Consider the following 20972-nt stretch of genomic DNA (forward strand, 5'->3'; position numbering starts at 1 on the left):
TTATTCCACTCAATCTTGTCGTACATGGCTTATAACCAACTCGGTGTTGTGCGCCATGTCGGCTACCAGCTCATGTATGAGTCGATTTCGTGGAACAACTGTTAAATAGTTTAGGGTGAAATTGTTGCTTCTCACTACATGCAAGCATATGAGCCATTTTAAAATTCATTTAATTTTAAACATAATGACGGTTCAGTTTTTGTACTCAATTTACCTCTTTGCTTATTGCAGTTATTTCCAACATGTTGGCGAAGAGGGTTTCAATAACAGGACTGAGCTAAGGAGAAGCTAGTTAGTTAACTACTTTCGCTAAGATTTTTACAAACACCTTTTTGGGGGGAAAAAGCGGCATGTGCAGTTTTCTATAATTATTTTTCCAGATTTACAATTTTAAACCTGTATACTAGTCACTACTAGTATACGTACGGTAACCACACCCTGGTACAGAAACACCCTTAGAGAGATGCTGCAGCCCCCGAAACACAGAATTGTACCACCTTATACCACTCAATTATTATGAGGTGAGTAATCAAGCAGATTCTAGACCAGTATTTTCACGTGGAGTGTGAAGCTCGCTTCAGGAACAGGTGCAGGTGAGTAGGAGCAGTCAGGGGGAAGAGCAGAGAACAGCAGATGAAGGTGACCTAGGTCAGGCGCTACATACACAGCAGGGGATCTGAGGAAGGGGCGGGGTTTGGGAGAGTTGGGATGGGGTCCTCACCTGGAGATATGGAGGCTGGGTTGAAAACCCTAGGAGGAAAAGGGGGCTGAGGTCCAGAGAGGTACGTGATGCGGTCCAAGTTAGGGGAACCTGTCCCCCCAGGGTGAGGCAACAGGATGGTGGGAGGCATCTGGGCTAGATCAATTATACCTTTTACAGACAGAAGCAAAGGGACCAAAGGGTAAGCAACCACAACCAGGACTCACACTTCACTTTGCACTCGAGAGCCAGAAGCTTCTACGAGCTTCTACAGTACAGCAGCTGTTGCACTAGGATCAGACTTTCAATTTGGAATGAACAATGAACTGGACTACAAACTGATACTAGATTATGTTTTCAAGATTAGATATAAGGTTAGGGCTGAAAGCTGATCAGAATACATTACATCATTAATCAAAAAACAAAGGTGCTAGTTAGTTTGTGGTTAGTTATGGTGCAGTGTGGAATAGTGGTTTAGGCAACGTGTGATCCAAAAGTCAGACTCTCCACTTGAGCAACTGCACCCGTAGTTTGTGTTAATTAAAATTTTTCAGTTGTCATATACATAATAGAGGAAAACAAGGAGACTTATTTTATCGTGACTCGTATCATTCGAAAAAGTTATTAAAAAAATATATAAAAATTTAAAATGTTTTTTTTTTTGCTTTATGACATCGAAGGCAAATCTGCCCTGATACAAGGAGCAGCCTCAGCCCTAAATTCAGTCAGTCGTTTTGATTTCATTTTTCTCTCTTGTGTCCTTAAGGTCATTTGCTTCTGATCGTCTGGAAAAGGTTGCCACTAGTTCACACGAGCACAAGGTCTACAGACTACACATTCCTCCCTGTAAATATGTAGCCCTCTCACCTCTGGCTCCAGCAGGGTACGGGATGGCGATCTGCTGCTCCCTGGGTGACAGGCCTCTGGCAACCTCAGCCCGAGGGATGACCTGCATTTGCTGCGAGGTGATGTAGTCATTGAGGATTGTCTGGCGAGTGTTCTCCATGGTATACAGTTGGTAGGTGTTGGGGTAGCCAGTGGGGGATGGCTGCCGTTGGAACATGTAAGCTGCCAAGAAGAATAAACAAAACATTAGGTTTACAGATACCGAGGGGAAAAAAATTCCTTCAGGTCATATCATGGCTGACCATACGCTCCGACCCCATCTACCCAACAAGCTGCCATATGCAAAGTAAAGAATCTCACTGTACTGTGTTTATGTGTGCGCATTACATATGTGTCGCACCACGGGATTTTTGTACCAGATGCTTGGTTTACAGAATGTGTAGAAACGGTGTTGAAAAGCACGCAATATTTTGCACCGTTTTCGCTGGCTGATCCAGTACCTATCAACGAATAATCACCTCAGTAGCAGGCGTGATTTCTCAGAGACAACAAGGGAAGCTGAGCTTCCCCTAAAATTCTCTCCCCAAACTGCGGCGTCTACGACGTTGAATTCTCATTAAAACAATAACTTGCATAACATAATATATGCCCAAGATTGTATTTATGTTCATAACTATCCTGTAACTTATTTGAGTGATGTCTGACCAACTTGCAGTTCGCTACGTGAATCACCTTTGCTGCCAGGCTGTAACCTTTCTTATTTCAATGGGCTCCACACCCTGGCAGCAGTGTTGCCAGATTGGGCGGTTTTAAGTGCAATTTGGCGGGTTTTGAATATATTTTGGGATGGAAAACGTCAGCAGTATCTGGCAACACTGACTGGCAGCCGGGTATCCGTTGCGGTCTACGAGACGGCTCTGAACAGCCAATATCAGCTAGTTGTTATTGGTTAAAATCAACAAAATTGTCACTTCCAGGGAAGCCGGGCTTCTCTGGGACTAAACGAGACAGTGGGAGGGACAAGAAGCCGGGCTGATGAAGGATTATTGGAGGTAGTGTTTGAAAGACATGAGGAGGGCGGTACTTCGGCGAGGAACACGGAAGTATGATCAGTCAGTCCCTAGCGGATGTCGAGAAAGTGTAGTCGTGTGCCAAAGTGCTGTCCGAATTTCTTTTCATATAAACGGTTCTTCTCATTGATGTCTCTGTACATTACTCTGTAAATAAATGTAAATATTACTCGTTGTGCTCCGTTAACTTTCATCCATTCTATCAGTTTGATCATTCGTAAATTCACTCGTTTATTTCATTTGTAGTTCAATCTGGTTGTAGGCTAGCTTGAGCCTTATTGGGATCTGCAGTGCTAGCTGCTAACAGAAACTGGTAAAGTCTCTGGAAAGCACAACCAGCTGGTATGACAGGGTCACATACCATTTTCTGGAAAAGGAGCGGAGGGCAGAATTTGTGTATAAATAGTGTTCATGTTCATGAATCTGAAGTGTGTATATTGTTCAGTAATGTTAAGAGAATGGTGGGCTCTGTGTTATAGGTTATACCTGGGTATAATATTCAAGGTTCTGTGTGTTGCATAGCCTATTTGGTTATGAATTTCCAGACTGTGTTGCAGAAGATGTTCAAGGATGTGTTGCACAGCTGGGTGTTGTGTTAAAGACTCTGTGTTGCATATCAGGGTATGATGTTCAAGGCTCTTCGTTGAATAGCCAGTGATTTTTGGATGTTTGATATTTTTGATTAAGGATATGAGGCACTAGCCTGGCAAGCCAGACTATAACATGAAATGTACAAGCAAAAATACTTTCTGCCACTAGGTAGGGTTGTCTAGTTCACTGTGCTAATGGGGCACACTTTTCTATGCTTTGATATCTGGCCTACATGTTTTACGATGAATGCGTAAAATGGGCTTCCCCTGTTTTAAAAACCAGCAGCCGCCACTGCTCCGTAGCACCCCTACGGGATACATTTACCACTTTTTATCATCATCCACGACGGTGTTGGACTGAGGCTGGTTCTAGAAGACTTGAGACAGGGACTCATTTTAAATGACTACTGTGTAGTTACTGTCCAGAACCGGAAATGAGTCAGTCAACACTCGACAGCGTCTATTCATCGTACGTGTACTGACTGATTCTGAGTCCTGGTCTCCATGTTTTCAACACTGCATGTTCAGAGGTTAGTAGGAATAAAAACTCATTTAATGACTGACTATCTTGTATCAACAACAGTTCTAGCTTTGCTGGTAACGTTTTGTACAGGTTAAAGTTAGAAACAGAGTACTGGCGACTAATATTCTGACATAATATCCCGTAAGGGTGCTATTGAGGTGATTATTTGTTGATAGTTACTGGATCAGCCATCGAAAACGGTGCAAAATATTGCGTGCTTTTCAACGCCGTTTCTACGCATTCTGTAAACAGAGCATCTGGTACAAAAATCCCATGGCGCGACACATATCAGTCCCTCCCAGGATTTCGCGGGCCTTTTTTGTGATTGTTGCTAAAATATCTGATGTTGAGGGGGGGTTTCCAAAACATTGCGATGAAAGTTGCGGTGTTTTTTAGGTTTTTGTTGCGATTACATTGCGGGAGGAAGTGAAAGTTGCGAGAAATTGTTGCGATTTTCTCTTTTTGTGATTAAAATTGAGTGATATGTTAAATATTAAGTTATTACTGAAAAACTATTGATTAAAAAAAAACAAAAGACACTGAGAAATGGTCCTATAAACAACTTTACCAATATAAAAGATTACCAGGACTACAAAAATGCAGAAAAATAGGCTTTACTTATCCAAATGCACCTGTTGGTTCAAAAGTTAAAGTGCATAGAACCTCACAGCACAACATGAAGTTACCTTAAAATAGAATATAAATGCCTCAGCTTTCATGTAAGAAAAAAAAACTATTAATACTAGTACTGTGTGCAGGCAGTCTCTCCTGAAGACCAAATTAAACAATAATTATAAACTAATAAAATAAATGGCTCAGGCTTCATAGAAGAATAAAAACAATTTGAACAGAATCTCACAGTATGATGCTGAAGCTGCCTAAACAATGGAAAATAAAATACCATTTTGGCAAAAATGTTGGCATCCATTAATTTCTTGTATTGAGTAAAAAAATAAAGTGCACACAGTCCTTCACTGTAAACATAACACGCTTTCAGTAACATAATTTAAGCCTACATAAACAGTGACTCGCACATGCAGTGTTGCCAGATACTGCTGACGTTTTCCAGCCCAAAATGTGTTCAAAACCCACCAAAATGCACTTTAAACCGCCCAATCTGGCAACACTGCGCACATGCTGCTTCTCTTGAACGTATACACGGAAGTAAGGCGGAAGGTAGTTTGTCGACGTCACCTCAAGACGACGCCAACGATTGGTCAAACTTGCGGGAAAGTTGCGGTGATTGGATATAATTTCAACACCACCCTGAATTCGCGGGGATTGGTTGAATTTTCGTTGAAGTTGCAAATCGCAACATCACGAAATCCTGGAGGGTCTGACATATATAGACAATAAACGCTATCAAAGACCTCACTCAATATGGCTAATACACTAAAGTCAAAGTCCCTCCCCATGCCATGTGGTGCATAGGGCGGTGCCGAGCTCCGTTCCTGTTAGCCTGGCTAACGCGACTTCAAAGCTCTCCGAGCTATTGGTCTGGCCAAGATATTAAGCCCAACCGTTTCCCAGAGCCCGTGGTTGACCCGCCTCCCTGAAATGCCTCAGTTTGCTACTGGTCGAAGCCAGAAAAGGCTGTGACGAAGCTTAAACCAATCACATCACTCTTTCCTCTGACGTATGCGACGCGACGGGGCTAACTGGTAGATTAAACTCTTACCGAAGCCGGTCGGGAGCAAGGCGAAAACATCCTTCCTTTCAATAAATACCTCCAGGGCTGCTCTTTGATCCGTTTTCAATGAGAACTTCCCGTTGAATGCTTTCAATACAGCATCTATGCGTAATAGATGCAGAAGCGTGAATGAAGTGCTTCCGGCATAGATTCTGTAAACAATCTATGGCTTCCGGTCACAGTTCTACTACGTCAGTGCCTTGAACACGCCTCTACCCAGGGCCGTTGGAGATGCTCAAAGTTGATTGGTTCCCGATTTTTCGGGAGCTTGGAAGAGCTGTAGATAGCTTGCCTGGCCAGACTAAGCCCTCGTGTTGCGTCACGCTTAGGATGGGCGGGCCCAGGCTCCGTTCCCGTAGCCCTCGGCCTCTCGCCCATTACATAACTAGGGTTACAGTGGGGGGCTAGTCCTTTGGTAACTGCAAGAGTTTGACTCCCCACTTGCATCTGTATTGCAGCGTGCCTTGCCAGACGGCAGTAGGTACCATTTTTATGATGGTCTTTGGTATGACCTGACCGTGAATAGAACTCGCAATCTCCCATTCGAGAGACAGACATGCTAACCACTAGGCCAACTCGCGGTAATACACTAAACTTGACTGTTTAAGTAAATGTCATTGCTACTAAAGATGCATTATAATCATTTTATAATAAAGGGGGAAGCCATGGCCTAATGGTTAGAGAAACAGCTTTAGGACCAAAAGGTTGCTGGTTTGATTCCCTGGACCAGCAGGACTGGCTTAAGTACCCTTGAGCAAGGCACCTAACCCCCAACTGCTCCGGCAAGAGTGGTGGCGTACCTTGTGTCTGATTAGTCAATGAAAAACTAATGATGTGATTATCAGTTTGGGCACTGAACCTGACCAACTGACTGATGATGATAAAAAAGGACCAGTCGTGAGAGGGGTCACTATCTTCAGGGCCCACTGGGGGGTGCAATACACAGGTATGCATCAAATATAAATTTGACCTCATGGTAAATTTCATAATGGGTACAAGAGACAAGGAACAAGATCATCTTTACAAAGACAAGCAGCCCATCTCCAACTCATGATGACACAAGAGGGCTATCCATACACTGATCTGTGATGAGTTATACCAACAGATTTTTTTATTTTATTTTGTGTTTCTGTAAAGACGTTCTAAATGTCACTTGTGTACAAACTGTTAATGGTGAAAGTGGAGCATAAAGTGTAGTATGTTGCGTAGCACCCATATCTACCATACTACAACCCCGATTCCAAAAAAGTTGGGACAAAGTACAAATTGTAAATAAAAACGGAATGCAATGATGTGGAAGTTTCAAAATTCCATATTTTATTCAGAATAGAACATAGATGATATATCAAATGTTTAAACTGAGAAAATGTATCATTTAAAGAGAAAAATTAGATGATTTTAAATTTCATGACAACAACACATCTCAAAGTTGGGACAAGGCCATGTTTCCCACTGTGAGACATCCCCTTTTCTCTTTACAACAGTCTGTAAACGTCTGGGGACTGAGGAGACAAGTTGCTCAAGTTTAGGGATAGGAATGTTAACCCATTCTTGTCTAATGTAGGATAATGTAGTTGCTCAACTGTTTTAGGTCTTTTTTGTCGTATCTTCCGTTTTATGATGCGCCAAATGTTTTCTATGGGTGAAAGATCTGGACTGCAGGCTGGCCAGTTCAGTACCCGGACCCTTCTTCTGCGCAGCCATGATGCTGTAATTGATGCAGTATGTGGTTTGGCATTGTCATGTTGGAAAATGCAAGGTCTTCCCTGAAAGAGACGTCGTCTGGATGGGAGCATATGTTGCTCTAGAACCTGGATATACCTTTCAGCATTGATGGTGTCTTTCCAGATGTGTAAGCTGCCCATGCCACACGCACTAATGCAACCCCATACCATCAGAGATGCAGGCTTCTGAACTGAGCGCTGATAACAACTTGGGTCGTCCTTCTCCTCTTTAGTCCGAATGACACAGCGTCCCTGATTTCCATAAAGAACTTCACATTTTGATTCGTCTGACCACAGAACAGTTTTCCACTTTGCCACAGTCCATTTTAAATGAGCCTTGGCCCAGAGAAGACGTCTGCGCTTCTGGATCATGTTTAGATACGGCTTCTTCTTTGAACTATAGAGTTTTAGCTGGCAACGGTGGATGGCACGGTGAATTGTGTTCACAGATAATGTTCTCTGGAAATATTCCTGAGCCCATTTTTTGATTTCCAATGCAAAAGCATGCCTGTATGTGATGCAGTGCCGTCTAAGGGTCCGAAGATCACGGGCACCCAGTATGGTTTTCCGGCCTTGACCCTTACGCACAGAGATTCTTCCAGATTCTCTGAATCTTTTGATGATATTATGCACTGTAGATGATGATATGTTCAAACTCTTTGCAATTTTACACTGTCGAACTCCTTTCTGATCTTTCTCCACTATTTGTCGGTGCAGAATTAGGGGGATTGGTGATCCTCTTCCCATCTTTACTTCTGAGAGCCGCTGCCACTCCAAGATGCTCTTTTTATACCCAGTCATGTTAATGACCTATTGCCAATTGACCTAATGAGTTGCAATTTGGTCCTCCAGCTGTTCCTCTTTTGTACCTTTAACTTTTCCAGCCTCTTATTGCCCCTGTCCCAACTTTTTTGAGATGTGCTGCTGTCATGAAATTTCAAATGAGCCAATATTTGGCATGAAATTTCAAAATGTCTCACTTTCGACATTTGATATGTTGTCTATGTTCTATTGTGAATACAATATCAGTTTTTGAGATTTGTAAATTATTGCATTCCGTTTTTATTTACAATTTGTACTTTGTCCCAACTTTTTTGGAATCGGGGTTGTATATTTTATTTTAATAGCAAGGGACATTTGTAGTTGTGATCGGGTTACCTGGGTGGTGGAAAAGGCTGGGGTCCAAATGAGGGGGCAGGTGGGCTCGATACACCTGATGGGGGTCGAAGGGGCTGTGAGAGGCCAGTGGCTCGCCCCCGGATACAGGAGACTTGGCTGGGACGCTGTCTCTCTGGGTTGGAGTCAGCGTGCTCTTTCTCTCGTGGGACACAGGCTTTCCTGAAGTTATGCCTCCTATTAAAGAGAGAAAATGAGGACACTGGTAAACAGCACTGTATTTTTATCACAATTAAGAATGCAGCAGACAGTGATTTACAATGAAACATGAATAAAGGAAAAAAAACTGAAAAAAGGTATAAGCGAGCGAGCGAGAGAGAGAACACAATAGGTATTTAGATTCTCCATAAAAATGATCAAAATGACAGAATAAACAGCATTAAAGGTGCCCTTCCACCAAAAACGTTTAATACTGGCTCTTTTTGAAATACCATAGTTCACTCCGAGTTGCATATGCATGCTGCATGTGAAAATGTAATTCTACTCCCATTCCCTGTATTATTAGCTTATGAAAGAAAATAGTCGGAAAAACGAGTGAATCAGAAAAAGCCCTACGAAGTTACGCAAGTTCGAAAATTAGTCGTCATGGCCTTGCCCACCTTGGCTTGCGACTGCCCACGGGAAGAAAGTTCGGATTTAAGCGCGAGGAGAGATAGCAGAGCCCATCTCATCAGTAGCTAACGAAGAGGACCTAACAGCAAGTTGAAAACATGTCTGAACAAGTTGGTGCCTGTGTTATTTGTGGGAGTAACACATCAACGTTGCATTTCTTGCCCAAGATAGAAGAGCTGAAGAAGAAATGGTTGGAATTTATCTTTGGAACACCACCAGCGAAGTATAATGCAGCATTAGTACTGTGTTCTGATCATTTCAACCACAGTGACTTTTCAAACTTCGGTGCCTTCAGTAGTGGTTTTGCTTCGAGGTTGTATTTAATCCCTGGATCTGTACCGTCAAGACCACCAGCTCACAAGCCAGGCTTTCGTCTAAACCGGGGAACAGGGGCGCTGCGCCCTCTTACCGAAATGCCGATTGAACCCCAAGTCACACTTAGGCCATGCACTTATATGCGACTGCACAACATGCAATCTTTCTCAAAACGATCTTTTCTCCGTGAAAACATCCCAGCAACACCACGTGACAATGTGTCTGATCATCAAATACGTTATAATTACTCCAAAAATATTCCAATCATAGCAGATACACCGCCAGACGGTGCAAAAACAATCCAAATTGGCGTTTTCCAGACCGAGGCGCCATGTTGAGATTTGACATGGGTTACATACAAGGTCAGCTGACTTGCAGAGCGAGATTTCTCGAGACTGAATGACCTTTCACCCACTGGCGCGGGAGCTTTTGACAGAAGTAGTTCGCGAGTTGTTTTTGTTGACACTTGGGCATTTAAAGATGTCATCCCGCGGCACGAAGCGGAAGAAAGCCAAAGACTGTCCGGGGCAGAAGAAGATTACTTCTTTCTTTTTCAATGTTGACAAACAATTTGTTACAATTTCCTTCTCAGATAGCCTCAGAATGTCCCATTGTAGCCTCAATTTTTCAAAGGCTTCGCACGGCGGAGGGGGGGGACGGACAACCAGCACCCCCCCCGTCGCTTCGTTTCCTCGCCATGGTGAGCGCCCTCATACTAGATTTTTCTAGAAAAAACCCTGCAAGCTGTAAGTAAAACATGAACTTTTTGTTCGAAGGTTTTTGTTACAAAATAGCATGTTCATATTCTCCACGTTAGCATGCATGACATGGTCACAAGCTAGGCAGGGATGAGAGTTTCCTGCTTTTTCTGAGTAAAAAACGACCTTTTTATATTATGCCAAATCCATTGAGAATTTTTTTTATTAATGTCGGGGGGTTGGGGTATGTTCCTTCATGCTGTTCAAGCTTTAACAACTCCAACGACGTTTACACATTATTTGTAAGTCGCCATCTTTAGTCTCGTTTAAATCTCGTTGAATGTGATGTAAAATTCGTGTTCTCATTGTTATTGGTCAAAACATCGATGTCGAGACCATAATAGCCAATCAAAACAGTTTTTACAAAAGGACACCCACATCCGCTTGTTCTGACCCACTGAAGGTAGCGTCACAGTGCTGTTAGCCAATCAGAGGTAACACGTTTACATGTCATGAATATTAATGAGTAAGAGCTGAAATCCTGTCGTTCTCCCGCCACCCACTCCTCCACCAAACTAGAACAGCCTGAAACAGGAGAACCACAGCATTTTTTTCACCAAAACCGGCTCACAGGGCATTCATTCATACTAGACACCACTGCACAATTAATGAAAAAACGATGCAATGAGACCTTTAAAGGGAAAATATTAAATGTAAAATATTCCTATAAGAAACAGGGGAAATGATAATAATAATAAAAAATTAAAATCACGCCTACTGCTGATAAAACTCACAGTATGACTTCTACTACTGATAATACTACGACTAATACCGCTGTCAATCACTAATATTTATTTATTTATAAAGCACTTCAGTATAGGCTCAAAAATGTGCCTTAACATTTATTTAAACATTACCAATATTTAAAACAAACAATGCTTCTAATCGGACTGCACGAATAAAACATTTACAATGTGTGTTACTCCAATTATGAACGAATCTTAAATGATATTCTATTTCATAAATCTAACTCGTCATCAAACGAGACCTTATTCTCAAGCAAAGAAATTAAAGCTGAGTAACGTGCATCCTATAATGAGCTAAGAGGTGTTATACCCTCTTGTGCCCGCAGCAGGGGTGATCCTCTGGATATGGAGCCGCTGGTGTAGTTGGGGGTCCTGCGGGCATTCGCGTCCTCGTACATCCCAGGGCTGAGCTGAGCCTTGCTAGCCTCCTGGTGTGTGGAGCGTAGCACTGACGTGGAGCTGACGACTGAGGTGTGTCGCACACGCTCTTGTACTTTAGGGTCCTCCAGCTTGCCTGGGCTGGTGAGAAGTGACTTAACATTGTGCTTGATGGCAGACTGGCTGGCGCCGCTGCTCTCGTACTTCAGAGGGATGCCCTGGAAGAAAATATTCGCACAAGGCACCATTGTCACACTTTTTTTTGGCTTACACAACAAGAAAGTAGATTTTCTTTTTTTTGTACTGGACAGCTTACAAGTAAGAGAAGTGGCTAACGGGACACTGGATGAAATCCCAAAACTGATTTTCGCTTGTCAACAGATCTTTGATATAACCAGTCACTATGTATTGACAAAGCAATCAAAGTCCTTCCATTGCCATGTGGCGCATAGGGCGGCGCCAATCTCCGTTTCCGTAGCCCTCGGCCTCTCACATAGCTAGGGTTACAATGAAGGGCGGGTCGTCTGGTAACCGCGAGAGTCTGACTCTTCACTCGTATCTGTATTGCAGCGTGCCTTGCCAGACGGCAGTAGGTACTATTTTTTATAATGGTCTTTGGTATGACCCGACCGTGAGTAGAACTCGTGATCTCCCGATCGAGAGGCGGACACGCTAACCACTAGGCCAACTCGCGGTACTCTATGTATAAGCGAATTGCGAATCTCGGCCCGCGCAGTGCATTATGGGATCGCTAATTTTTTTGGCTACCAAACAGCACTTCAAAATGTCGGAAAGCAGTATTGACAACTACGATTTAGATCAGTTTAAACTTTGGAAAGTTGACGATTTGAAATGGTTTTGCAGTCGTTGTGGACTGCCTGTGACAACCAAGACCACGACTGGCACTAGGGCAAAACGTAAAGAAGAACTGGTTGCCCTTGCCTATGCAGCATCAGTCCAGAACTTACCATGCGTTTTAACGAAGGATGAGGAGAGACAAGCTGTCAAAAACGACTACAAGTCCTTGTTGACAGTTGAAGGCAAACAAATTTCCGACCCGCTGCAGACAACTGACCGGTGGTTGGACGAAGCCCAGGGGCTTAAAGGAACAGTCCACCGTACTTCCATAATGAAATATGCTCTTATCTGAATTGAGACGAGCTGCTCCGTACCTATCCGAGCTTTGCGCGACCTCCCAGTCAGTCAGACGCGCTGTCACTCCTGTTAGCAATGTAGCTAGGCTCAGTATGGCCAATGGTATTTTTTTGGGCTGTAGTTAGATGCGACCAAACTCTTCCGCGTTTTTCCTGTTTACATAGGTTTATATGACCAGTGACATGAAACAAGTTCAGTTACACAAATTGAAACGTGGCGATTTTCTATGCTATGGAAAGTCCGCACTATAATGACAGGCGTACTAACACCTTCTGCGCGCTTCGGCAGCGCATTGATACGGAGCTCAGATATCAATGCGCTGCCGAAGCGCGCAGAAGGTGTTAATACGCCTGTCATTATAGTGCGCACTTTCCATAGCATAGAAAATCGCCACGTTTCAATTTGTGTAACTGAACTTGTTTCATATCACTGGTCATATAAACCTATGTAAACAGGAAAAACGCGGAAGAGTTTGGTCGCATCTAACTACAGCCCCAAAAAATACCATTGGCCATGCTGAGCCTAGCTACATTGCTAACAGGAGTGACAGCGCGTCTGACTGCGTCTGACTGACTGGGAGGTCGCGCAAAGCTCGGATAGGTACGGAGCAGCTCGTCTCAATTCAGATAACAGCATATTTCATTATGGAAGTACGGTGGACTGTTCCTTTAAGCTGTGGCCACCATGCATGTCAGTCGATATTGCCGAATATTTACTTGACAGGGACGAAAAGCGCTACTCCATCAGCTTCGAAATGACTACAAGGAAGGTGAGTTGTTTTGATATTTTGATATATAACGAAGATGGGTGATATTACAGTAAGATGGAAAGATGTAGTAAACCTGTAGGCCTTTTCTGCATAATAACTACGTAATATTTTGTTAGAATTGCCAAAAATAAATGACAAACTAAACATCTGAACAAACTTACAACTTTTTGCCATCTTTTACGTCCTTCTGGGTCTTTTTTCGGTTGGAAATGTAATCAAAACAAACGGAGGTTCACATTTACATGACCCGTCTTCAGATGTACAGTGGTGCTTGAAAGTTTGTGAACCCTTTAGAATTTTCTATATTTCTGCATAAATATGACCTAAAACATCATCAGATTTTCACACAAGTCTGAAAAGTAGATAAAGAGAACCCAGTTAAACAAATGAGACAAAAATATTATACTTGGTCATTTATTTATTGAGGAAAATGACCCAATATTACATATCTTTGAGTGGCAAAAGTATGTGAACCTTTGCTTTCAGTATCTGGTGTGACCCCCTTGTGCAGCAATAACTGCAACTAAACGTTTCCGGTAACTGCTGATCAGTCCTGCACACCAGCCTGGAGGAATTTTAGCCCATTCCTCTGAACAAAACAGCTTCAACTCTGGGATGTTGGTGGGTTTCCTCACATGAACTGCTCGCTTCAGGTCCTTCCACAACATTTGGATTGGGTTAAGGTCAGGACTTTGACTTGGCCATTCCAAAACATTAACTTTATTCTTCTTTAACCATTCTTTGGTAGAACGACTTGTGTGCTTAGGGTCGTTGTCTTGCTGCATGACCCACCTTCTCTTGAGATTCAGTTCATGGACTGATGTCCTGACATTTTCCTTTAGAATTCACTGATATAATTCAGAATTCATTGTTCCATCAATGATGGCAAGCCGTCCTGGCCCAGATGCAGCAAAACAGGCCCAAACCATGATACTACCACCACCATGTTTCACAGCTGGGATAAGGGTCTTATGCTGTAATGCAGTGGTTTCCTTTCTGCAAACATAATGCTTCTCATTTAAACCAAAATTCTATTTTGGTCTCATCCATCCACAGAACATTTTTCCAATAGCCTTCTGGCTTGTCCACGTGATCTTTAGCAAACTGCAGACAAGCAGCAATGTTCTTTTTGGAGAGCAGTGGCTTTCTCCTTGCAACTCTGCCATGCAGACCACTGTTGTTCAGTGTTCTCCTGATGGTGGACTCATGAACATTAGCCAACGTGAGAGAGGCCTTCAGTTGCTTAGAAGTTACCCTGGGGTCCTTTGTGAACTTGCCGACTATTACACGCCTTGCTCTTGGAGTGATCTTTGTTGGTCGACCACTCCTGGGGAGGGTAACAATGGTCTTGAATTTCCTCCATTTGTACACAATCTGTCTGACTGTGGATTGGTGGAGTCCAAACTCTTTACAGATGGTTTTGTAACCTTTTCCAGCCTGATGAGCATCAACAATGCTTTCTCTAAGGTCCTCAGAAATCTCCTTTGTTCGTGCCATGATACATTTCCACAAACATGTGTTGTGAAGATCAGACTTTGATCGATCCCGGTTCTTTAAATAAAACAGGGTGCCCACTCACACCTGATTGCCATCCCAATTGATTGAAAACACCTGACTCTAATTTCACCTTCAAATTAACTGCTAATCCCAGAGGTTCACATACTTTTGCAACTCACAGATATGTAATATTGGATCATTTTCCTCAATAAATAAATGACCAAGTATAATATTTTTGTCTCATTTGTTTAACTGGGTTCTCTTTATCTACTTTTAGGACTTGTGTGAAAATCTGATGATGTTTTAAGTCATATTTATTCAGAAATACAGAAAATTCTAAAGGGTTCACAAACTTTCAAGCACCACTGTAGGCCCAGTACAATTGTGTGTTTTCTTCCACCGCTTAAGTTTATAACTTCCATTAGTACATTGGTAAAAAGCACAGTGTGCACCTGTCATAGTTTTACAATTCACTTAAGGCTTAAGGTCTTTAAGCCAATCGCTATAAAGCTTTAAAGTTCACGGTCCACTACCTGTCTTCCTATAGTAACTTCAGCGCCTCGGTAGTTCGTTTGGTAGCCGAAATAGCTGACCTAGAAAAGCCGTGCATGCGTACAAGCGTTGCGCACTTCGCTTATTGACAGAAGACCCTTAACCCCTTACTGGCTGGACTCGTTAAAATCTAAAAAACACCAAAATAGAGGAAAGCTCTTTTTTACAACGCAGCCCCTTTAAATCTTAACCTCGACATCTAACGATCCGTTTTGTTAACGTGGAAGCTTACTTGAGTAATGGATCCTTCCAAGACCGGGGTCTTTCGGCTGTCCGGTACTTCCTTGCGGGGGATCTCGTGAATGGAGCGTCCCATCTCTTTAATGGTGTTCACACCCTCGTAGGGCTTGCCTTTGGTGATTCCTCCTTCAAAGGAACGAATTGGTGGACTTTCCCTCTTGATCTGCTTACCATATTTGGCCTCGTCAAAAGCATCAGCAGAGGTCCGGGGTGTCCCTGAAATACATTAAAAATGAATAAAAATGAGTGCGAATTCAGTTGTGGATGATCATGCAAGATTATAAACAAAACACAGACATCATAAATGGCAGATTCTACCATAACAGAGGCCAGTTAAGTCCCATCTCCTTAAATTGCTGAATTGATTATTTTGATCATTCTATTAAGTTTTTCTAGTAGCATTTGGGGTCTTGGACATTCACAGTAAATTTTAGGACAGTAGTCCTGGTAACTAATTAATAAAAGCCTGACATGACAGACATGCTAAATGACAATAGAAACACATCGGTTTCTATCATCAAAATCTGACAGACAAACTAACGTCTACCATCATATTCTGACAGACACTCTAGATGACGATAGCAACAAAACTGTTTCTTACATTATTAATCTGACAAATTTAGTAATAATATTAAATACCTCATCACTAGAACCAAATAATAAAATAAAATATATTGAAATAAAAAAGATAAAATTTATTTTCAAAATTGAAATATCAACAATAATTGTCAGAACAGTGACGACAGACACGACTGTGTCACTTTCGCGGGGAAATAACACATTGAAATGGCCTGTCGGCTGAAAGGGTCGCAAGTGGCTCTGATTTATCTCAACTTACGATAGTTTTCCTCCAGAAAAATTTAAATATGAATGCACCAATATATTCTCAATGTTTCTATCGTCAAAAATTTCTATCGTCAGGATAGCTGACTGAAAATCTTACCTTGATTTATTTGATGAAATCTAGCTGTCAGAACTCCAAGTCTTGCCCGGAAGTAAATGTCTGCTGTCACAAAAATCATGCGCAGTAGAATTTCCTCTTTGCGTCAGTCAACATGTGCGTGGCGAGGGCTTGAATTTTGCTATCGTCAGGTGCATTAGACTGACAGACTGACAATGGCATTTTTTAAAAATAACTGTGGGCTTCTCTCGTGAACGAAATAGTTTTTTCGCTGTTAATCTATTTCAACTCTATCTGTTGACACCCGAAAATGATAAAGCCTACTTCCACACGATAACTACCAAAGATCCATAATGGCCGAGTCTATCGTCAGGTCATCTGACAGAAATTCACTGACGATAGCAACAGGGATAATGAAAGTGATTTTTAAAATGGGAGTTATGTCTGTCAGATATGTCAAAGAAATAGAACTTTATTCTTTAAAAATCTTTTATTGATGTACTCAGTGTATTTTTAAATGACGTGCTGTTTTAGAAGACCAAATACCATATTTTCAATCTTGAAAATATTACCTCACTGAAAAAAGGACAAGAAAAATTTCTTATTTTGTGGGCAAGTGGTTAATGGATCCAGTTACGGTAGAATCTGCCAAATGCTTATTCATTTCTTTTTTACTGCTTATTATACATGTTCAGACCATGTTCATCTGTCCACCAACCTTGCATGATGGATCCTGTAAGCATGGGCCTGTCCTTGGAGTCAGGGTGTGGGCCATCTCTAGGCAGCGCCCTGCTAATCAAACCTGGGGAAGAGAAAAGGAAAAAAAAAAAAAGCATGACTAATGTTCAACTGGGATTTATTACTGAAACAGTTTGCCTTGTGTGACGACTTCATTACCTTCAAAAGGTGCAGCCTCCCGTCCAGGATGTCCTCTGGCTCCCTCCATCATCTCATATGTGCGTTTCAACTCGTGTACTGTCCTGGGGCTTCGAGTACCTTCTCTAGGGTTCTTAATGGCTGTGGACATTAAAAAAAAAAAACCTTTACAATCAAATCACTTGTCTTAAGTGGTCCAAAGTCAAAGTCCCTTCCCACCAGGGCTTTGAACCAGAATTTTTTTCCTATTGGTTCGTTCCGAACAGAAACGGAATTTTAACGTTTCCGGTTTTGGGTTTCACCATTAAATAGACGTTCCCGAACCGGTTAGAACAAAAAAAATTTCGTTCCCGGAACGGTTAATTACGTTCCCTGTCAGCTGTTTAACAAATGGCTATAAAGTTATGTCTCTGTCTCATCCAGCTTAAGCCAAATGTAGGCTAATTCTGTTACAACCTTCATTAAATAAGACAAGAAATAATTCAAAACAATTATTATTTCAAATGTTGGCAATTTGGATTCTCAGTTTGTCTTCCCATCTACACAAACAGAAAAAGTGCCAAAAATGAAAGATAATTCGTTTATTGTGTTACCAAAGGCTAGTCAGGCCCTATGCATTGATGGGCTAACAGAGGTTAACGTCATTTAATATTCGCGAGCCTCTCATTAACGTGGACAAATGTATTGATATCGTGTTTGAAATTGACGTTTTTGAATAACGATAGACTGCAATATTTACCTCTTATTTAAGATGTGGAGACGTGATAGTAGTCCACCCTCCCGCTCTCTCCATTCAGTCAGCGAACGTCACACAGGAAGTGAACCCCAGCGGGTCATAGAAACTTGTGCAGGAGAAGAATGACTTTTTTATTTGTAGGCTACGGAAACTTTGAGGAACGAAATAAAAACCGGTATTAACCGGTTACCATTATTTTTAATAAGCGTTTCTGTTCCGGAACATAAAAAATAATAAAGTTTCTGGTTTCGTTTGTGTTCCATGTGAAATAGAAAAGGTTCCCGGTTTTCGTTTTCGTTCCTTGAACCGGTTCAAAGCCCTGCTTCCCACGCCACGTGGCGCATAGGGCGGCGCCGATCTCCATTTCCGTAGCCCTCGGCCTCTCGCCTATTACATAGCTAGGGTTACAGTGGGGGGCTAGTCGTCTGGTAACCGCGAGAGTTTGACTCCCCACTCGCATCTGTATTGCAGCGTGCCTTGCCAGACGGCAGTAGATACCATTTTTATGATGGACTTTGGTATGGCCCGACCGCGAGTAGAACTCGCAATCTCCCAATCGAGAGGTGGACACGCTAACCACCAGGCCAACGCAAGCAGCTGACGGATCTTAATGATAAGGAAGATGGTGAAAAGCACGTGTCTATGTCCAGTCAGTGAAGTTGAGCTCGCTGAATCTCATCTAATTGACCTCAAAACATATTTTTTAGACCTTTCTTTAAATTTTTTTTTTTAAAAACTAGTCAATCTATCTTCCAAATTCATGCTCCTAGGTTTAGGACCTGAATGTAAATTCAGAACCTTCAATAACGGTTCCTTTCCCTCTGCACCCGAATACTCAAGACGACAATCATCAAATGTCATGTCTTACCATCGTAGGACAGGATGTGGCCACTCTTGCCCTCATAGATGACGTGGCCTTTAGGCAGTGGTTCCCCTCGGCCCTTCTCTGGGCTGCTCAGGTCCTCAGCGGTCAGTTTGCTCTTCAGCAGATCTGTCGATATGCTGGACTGAGGAAGAGCTGGCGTGCCCTACTCGGAGAAAACGACACAAAAGCCCAGAGAATGTAAGGTTCATAACATTTTAACAGCCTAACACCAAGCTGGACCTCAGCCATGGAATCTAGCCTTATAAAATCTAGTTTATCTAATCTAATCTAATCTAATCTAATCTACACACGCATTGTACAAGTGAATACAGATCACTGAAAAACAGCCTGTATTAAATCAATGAGAGTATGTACATGTGTGATGGATCCTGCTCGCAAAGTAAGTCCCTCAGGGCCTTTTCCTGTAGACCCCCTTGCCAGGTCCTGGATGGTCGGCATCGGCCCTCCTGCAGGAGAGACGCAAAAAAGAATTTAGGACGTGGGCCTTAGGATCAGCGCAGCACATGCAGTTTAATCATATAATCCTTATGAAGATTCTTAAATATGCATTAGCAGCCACAAGGCATGAAATGTTCCTGAGACGTGTAGAGACGACAAGCAGGATGTAAAGAGGTGAGACAAGTCAAAGCTTTTTAGCCGAGTACTAGAGTCAGAGTTGGGATCATTTGAATGCAAGCCTCTAGAGATTTATTTTATTAAATAAATAAATAAATAAAAAAAATTAAAAATTGCGTGTTTTGAGGATTATGGTGAACTCGATTACTGACTGATCATTTGCCACATAATGACAATGTGATATCTAATCTTTAGCTGTAACAGTGTGTCTGGGCTGTTGGGTTAAAATGGAATCACTCACTTAGGATTTGGCACAGGGTCGTCAGTGAAAACAAGGCCAAAGAACCATACTGGATCATGAGATGGATAGGATATGACTTGGATTTCTTACCAAGCAGAATGGACGCAAGATTTAAACAGTGGGCCGATAAAGGATGAACAAAACACAGTGACCTCTACGAGGGGGGCACACTGATACAATTCCAAGATCTCTCATCTCATCTCATTATCTCTCGCCGCTTTATCCTGTTCTACAGGGTCGCAGGCAAGCTGGAGCCTATCCCAGCTGACTACGGGCGAAAGGCGGGGTACACCCTGGACAAGTCGCCAGGTCATCACAGGGCTGACACATAGACACAGACAACCATTCACACTCACATTCACACCTACGGTCAATTTAGAGTCACCAGTTAACCTAACCTGCATGTCTTTGGACTGTGGGGGAAACCGGAGCACCCGGAGGAAACCCACGCGGACATGGGGAGAACATGCAAACTCCGCACAGAAAGGCCCTCGCCGGCCACGGGGCTCGAACCCGGACCTTCTTGCTGTGAGGCGACAGCGCTAACCACTACACTAGAGGTCTGCGCGGGACAGAATTTTCAGTCCCGCTCCCGCATTGTGCAGTCCCGCTCCCGCAAAGAATTATGATTTTCAGTCCCGCTCCCGCCTGCCATATTTTGTCCCGCTCCCGCCCACAAATCCCGCATGATGCAGATGTTCGCGTTATTTCTCACGAAAGTTCTTGTCATTGGCTTGGGGAATTAAACATGCTGAGCTTAGCTGAGCTCTCCACTGACCGATCCTTCACCTAGTGCACGTAGCGAGGGTGCGCGTTGCCAGGCGGCATGCGCAGCTGAGGCTTTACAGAGATAGTCTGCTCTTCTGCCATGATCGGAGATCTCAAACACAGAAGAGCGGAAAGGAATCGGAAACATACGCGAGATTAGACCACATCCTCAAATTTAGGCATTTTAAAATGTTTTCATTAATGCCAAATAAAATATCCAGCACAAATTATATATGATAGACATAAATTAATAATTTATAAATTTTATTTTAAACACGTTTTTAGTTAGCGGGACTACAGCTTATCACCTCTCCCGCCCGCTCCCGCATTGTGCATTCCCCCTCCCGCCCGCAATGAGCTTTCAAAATTTGTCCCGCGCCGCACTGCTTTGTGTCGGGTCCCGCGGGACTTCCGCGGGAGTGCAGGGCTCTACACTACACCACCTTTCCTTTACTTATTTTTTTAAATTTATTTCTCTCTTCTTATTCTGTTTGATAAGACATGATATGCATACAAAATCAAGAGCAACATGTATAGACCCCTTTCACTGACGTCACCCGAAACCGGAAGTAAACAGACCCTGCGCCATTTTGGAAGACCAACAAACT

General features: G+C 42.7%; 1 protein-coding gene across 11 annotated transcripts in view; it reads right to left on the minus strand.

Annotated features, from left to right (window-relative positions):
• Positions 1–20972, minus strand: part of ncor1 (nuclear receptor corepressor 1) — a 235101-nt gene that overhangs the window by 22088 nt on the left and 192041 nt on the right. For all 11 annotated transcript variants that reach the window (XM_060912325.1, XM_060912331.1, XM_060912322.1 and 8 more), the window contains 9 exons: positions 19095–19186; positions 18723–18882; positions 17140–17259; positions 16961–17044; positions 15334–15557; positions 11061–11346; positions 8302–8496; positions 1568–1768; positions 722–871 (listed from right to left, as the gene is read on the minus strand). In XM_060912325.1, the coding sequence (XP_060768308.1) occupies positions 722–871; positions 1568–1768; positions 8302–8496; positions 11061–11346; positions 15334–15557; positions 16961–17044; positions 17140–17259; positions 18723–18882; positions 19095–19186 (1512 nt within the window). The remainder of the gene's footprint in view (positions 1–721; positions 872–1567; positions 1769–8301; positions 8497–11060; positions 11347–15333; positions 15558–16960; positions 17045–17139; positions 17260–18722; positions 18883–19094; positions 19187–20972) is intronic.

The sequence above is a fragment of the Neoarius graeffei genome, chromosome 28 (assembly GCF_027579695.1).
Source record: "Neoarius graeffei isolate fNeoGra1 chromosome 28, fNeoGra1.pri, whole genome shotgun sequence".
NCBI lineage: Eukaryota > Metazoa > Chordata > Actinopteri > Siluriformes > Ariidae > Neoarius > Neoarius graeffei.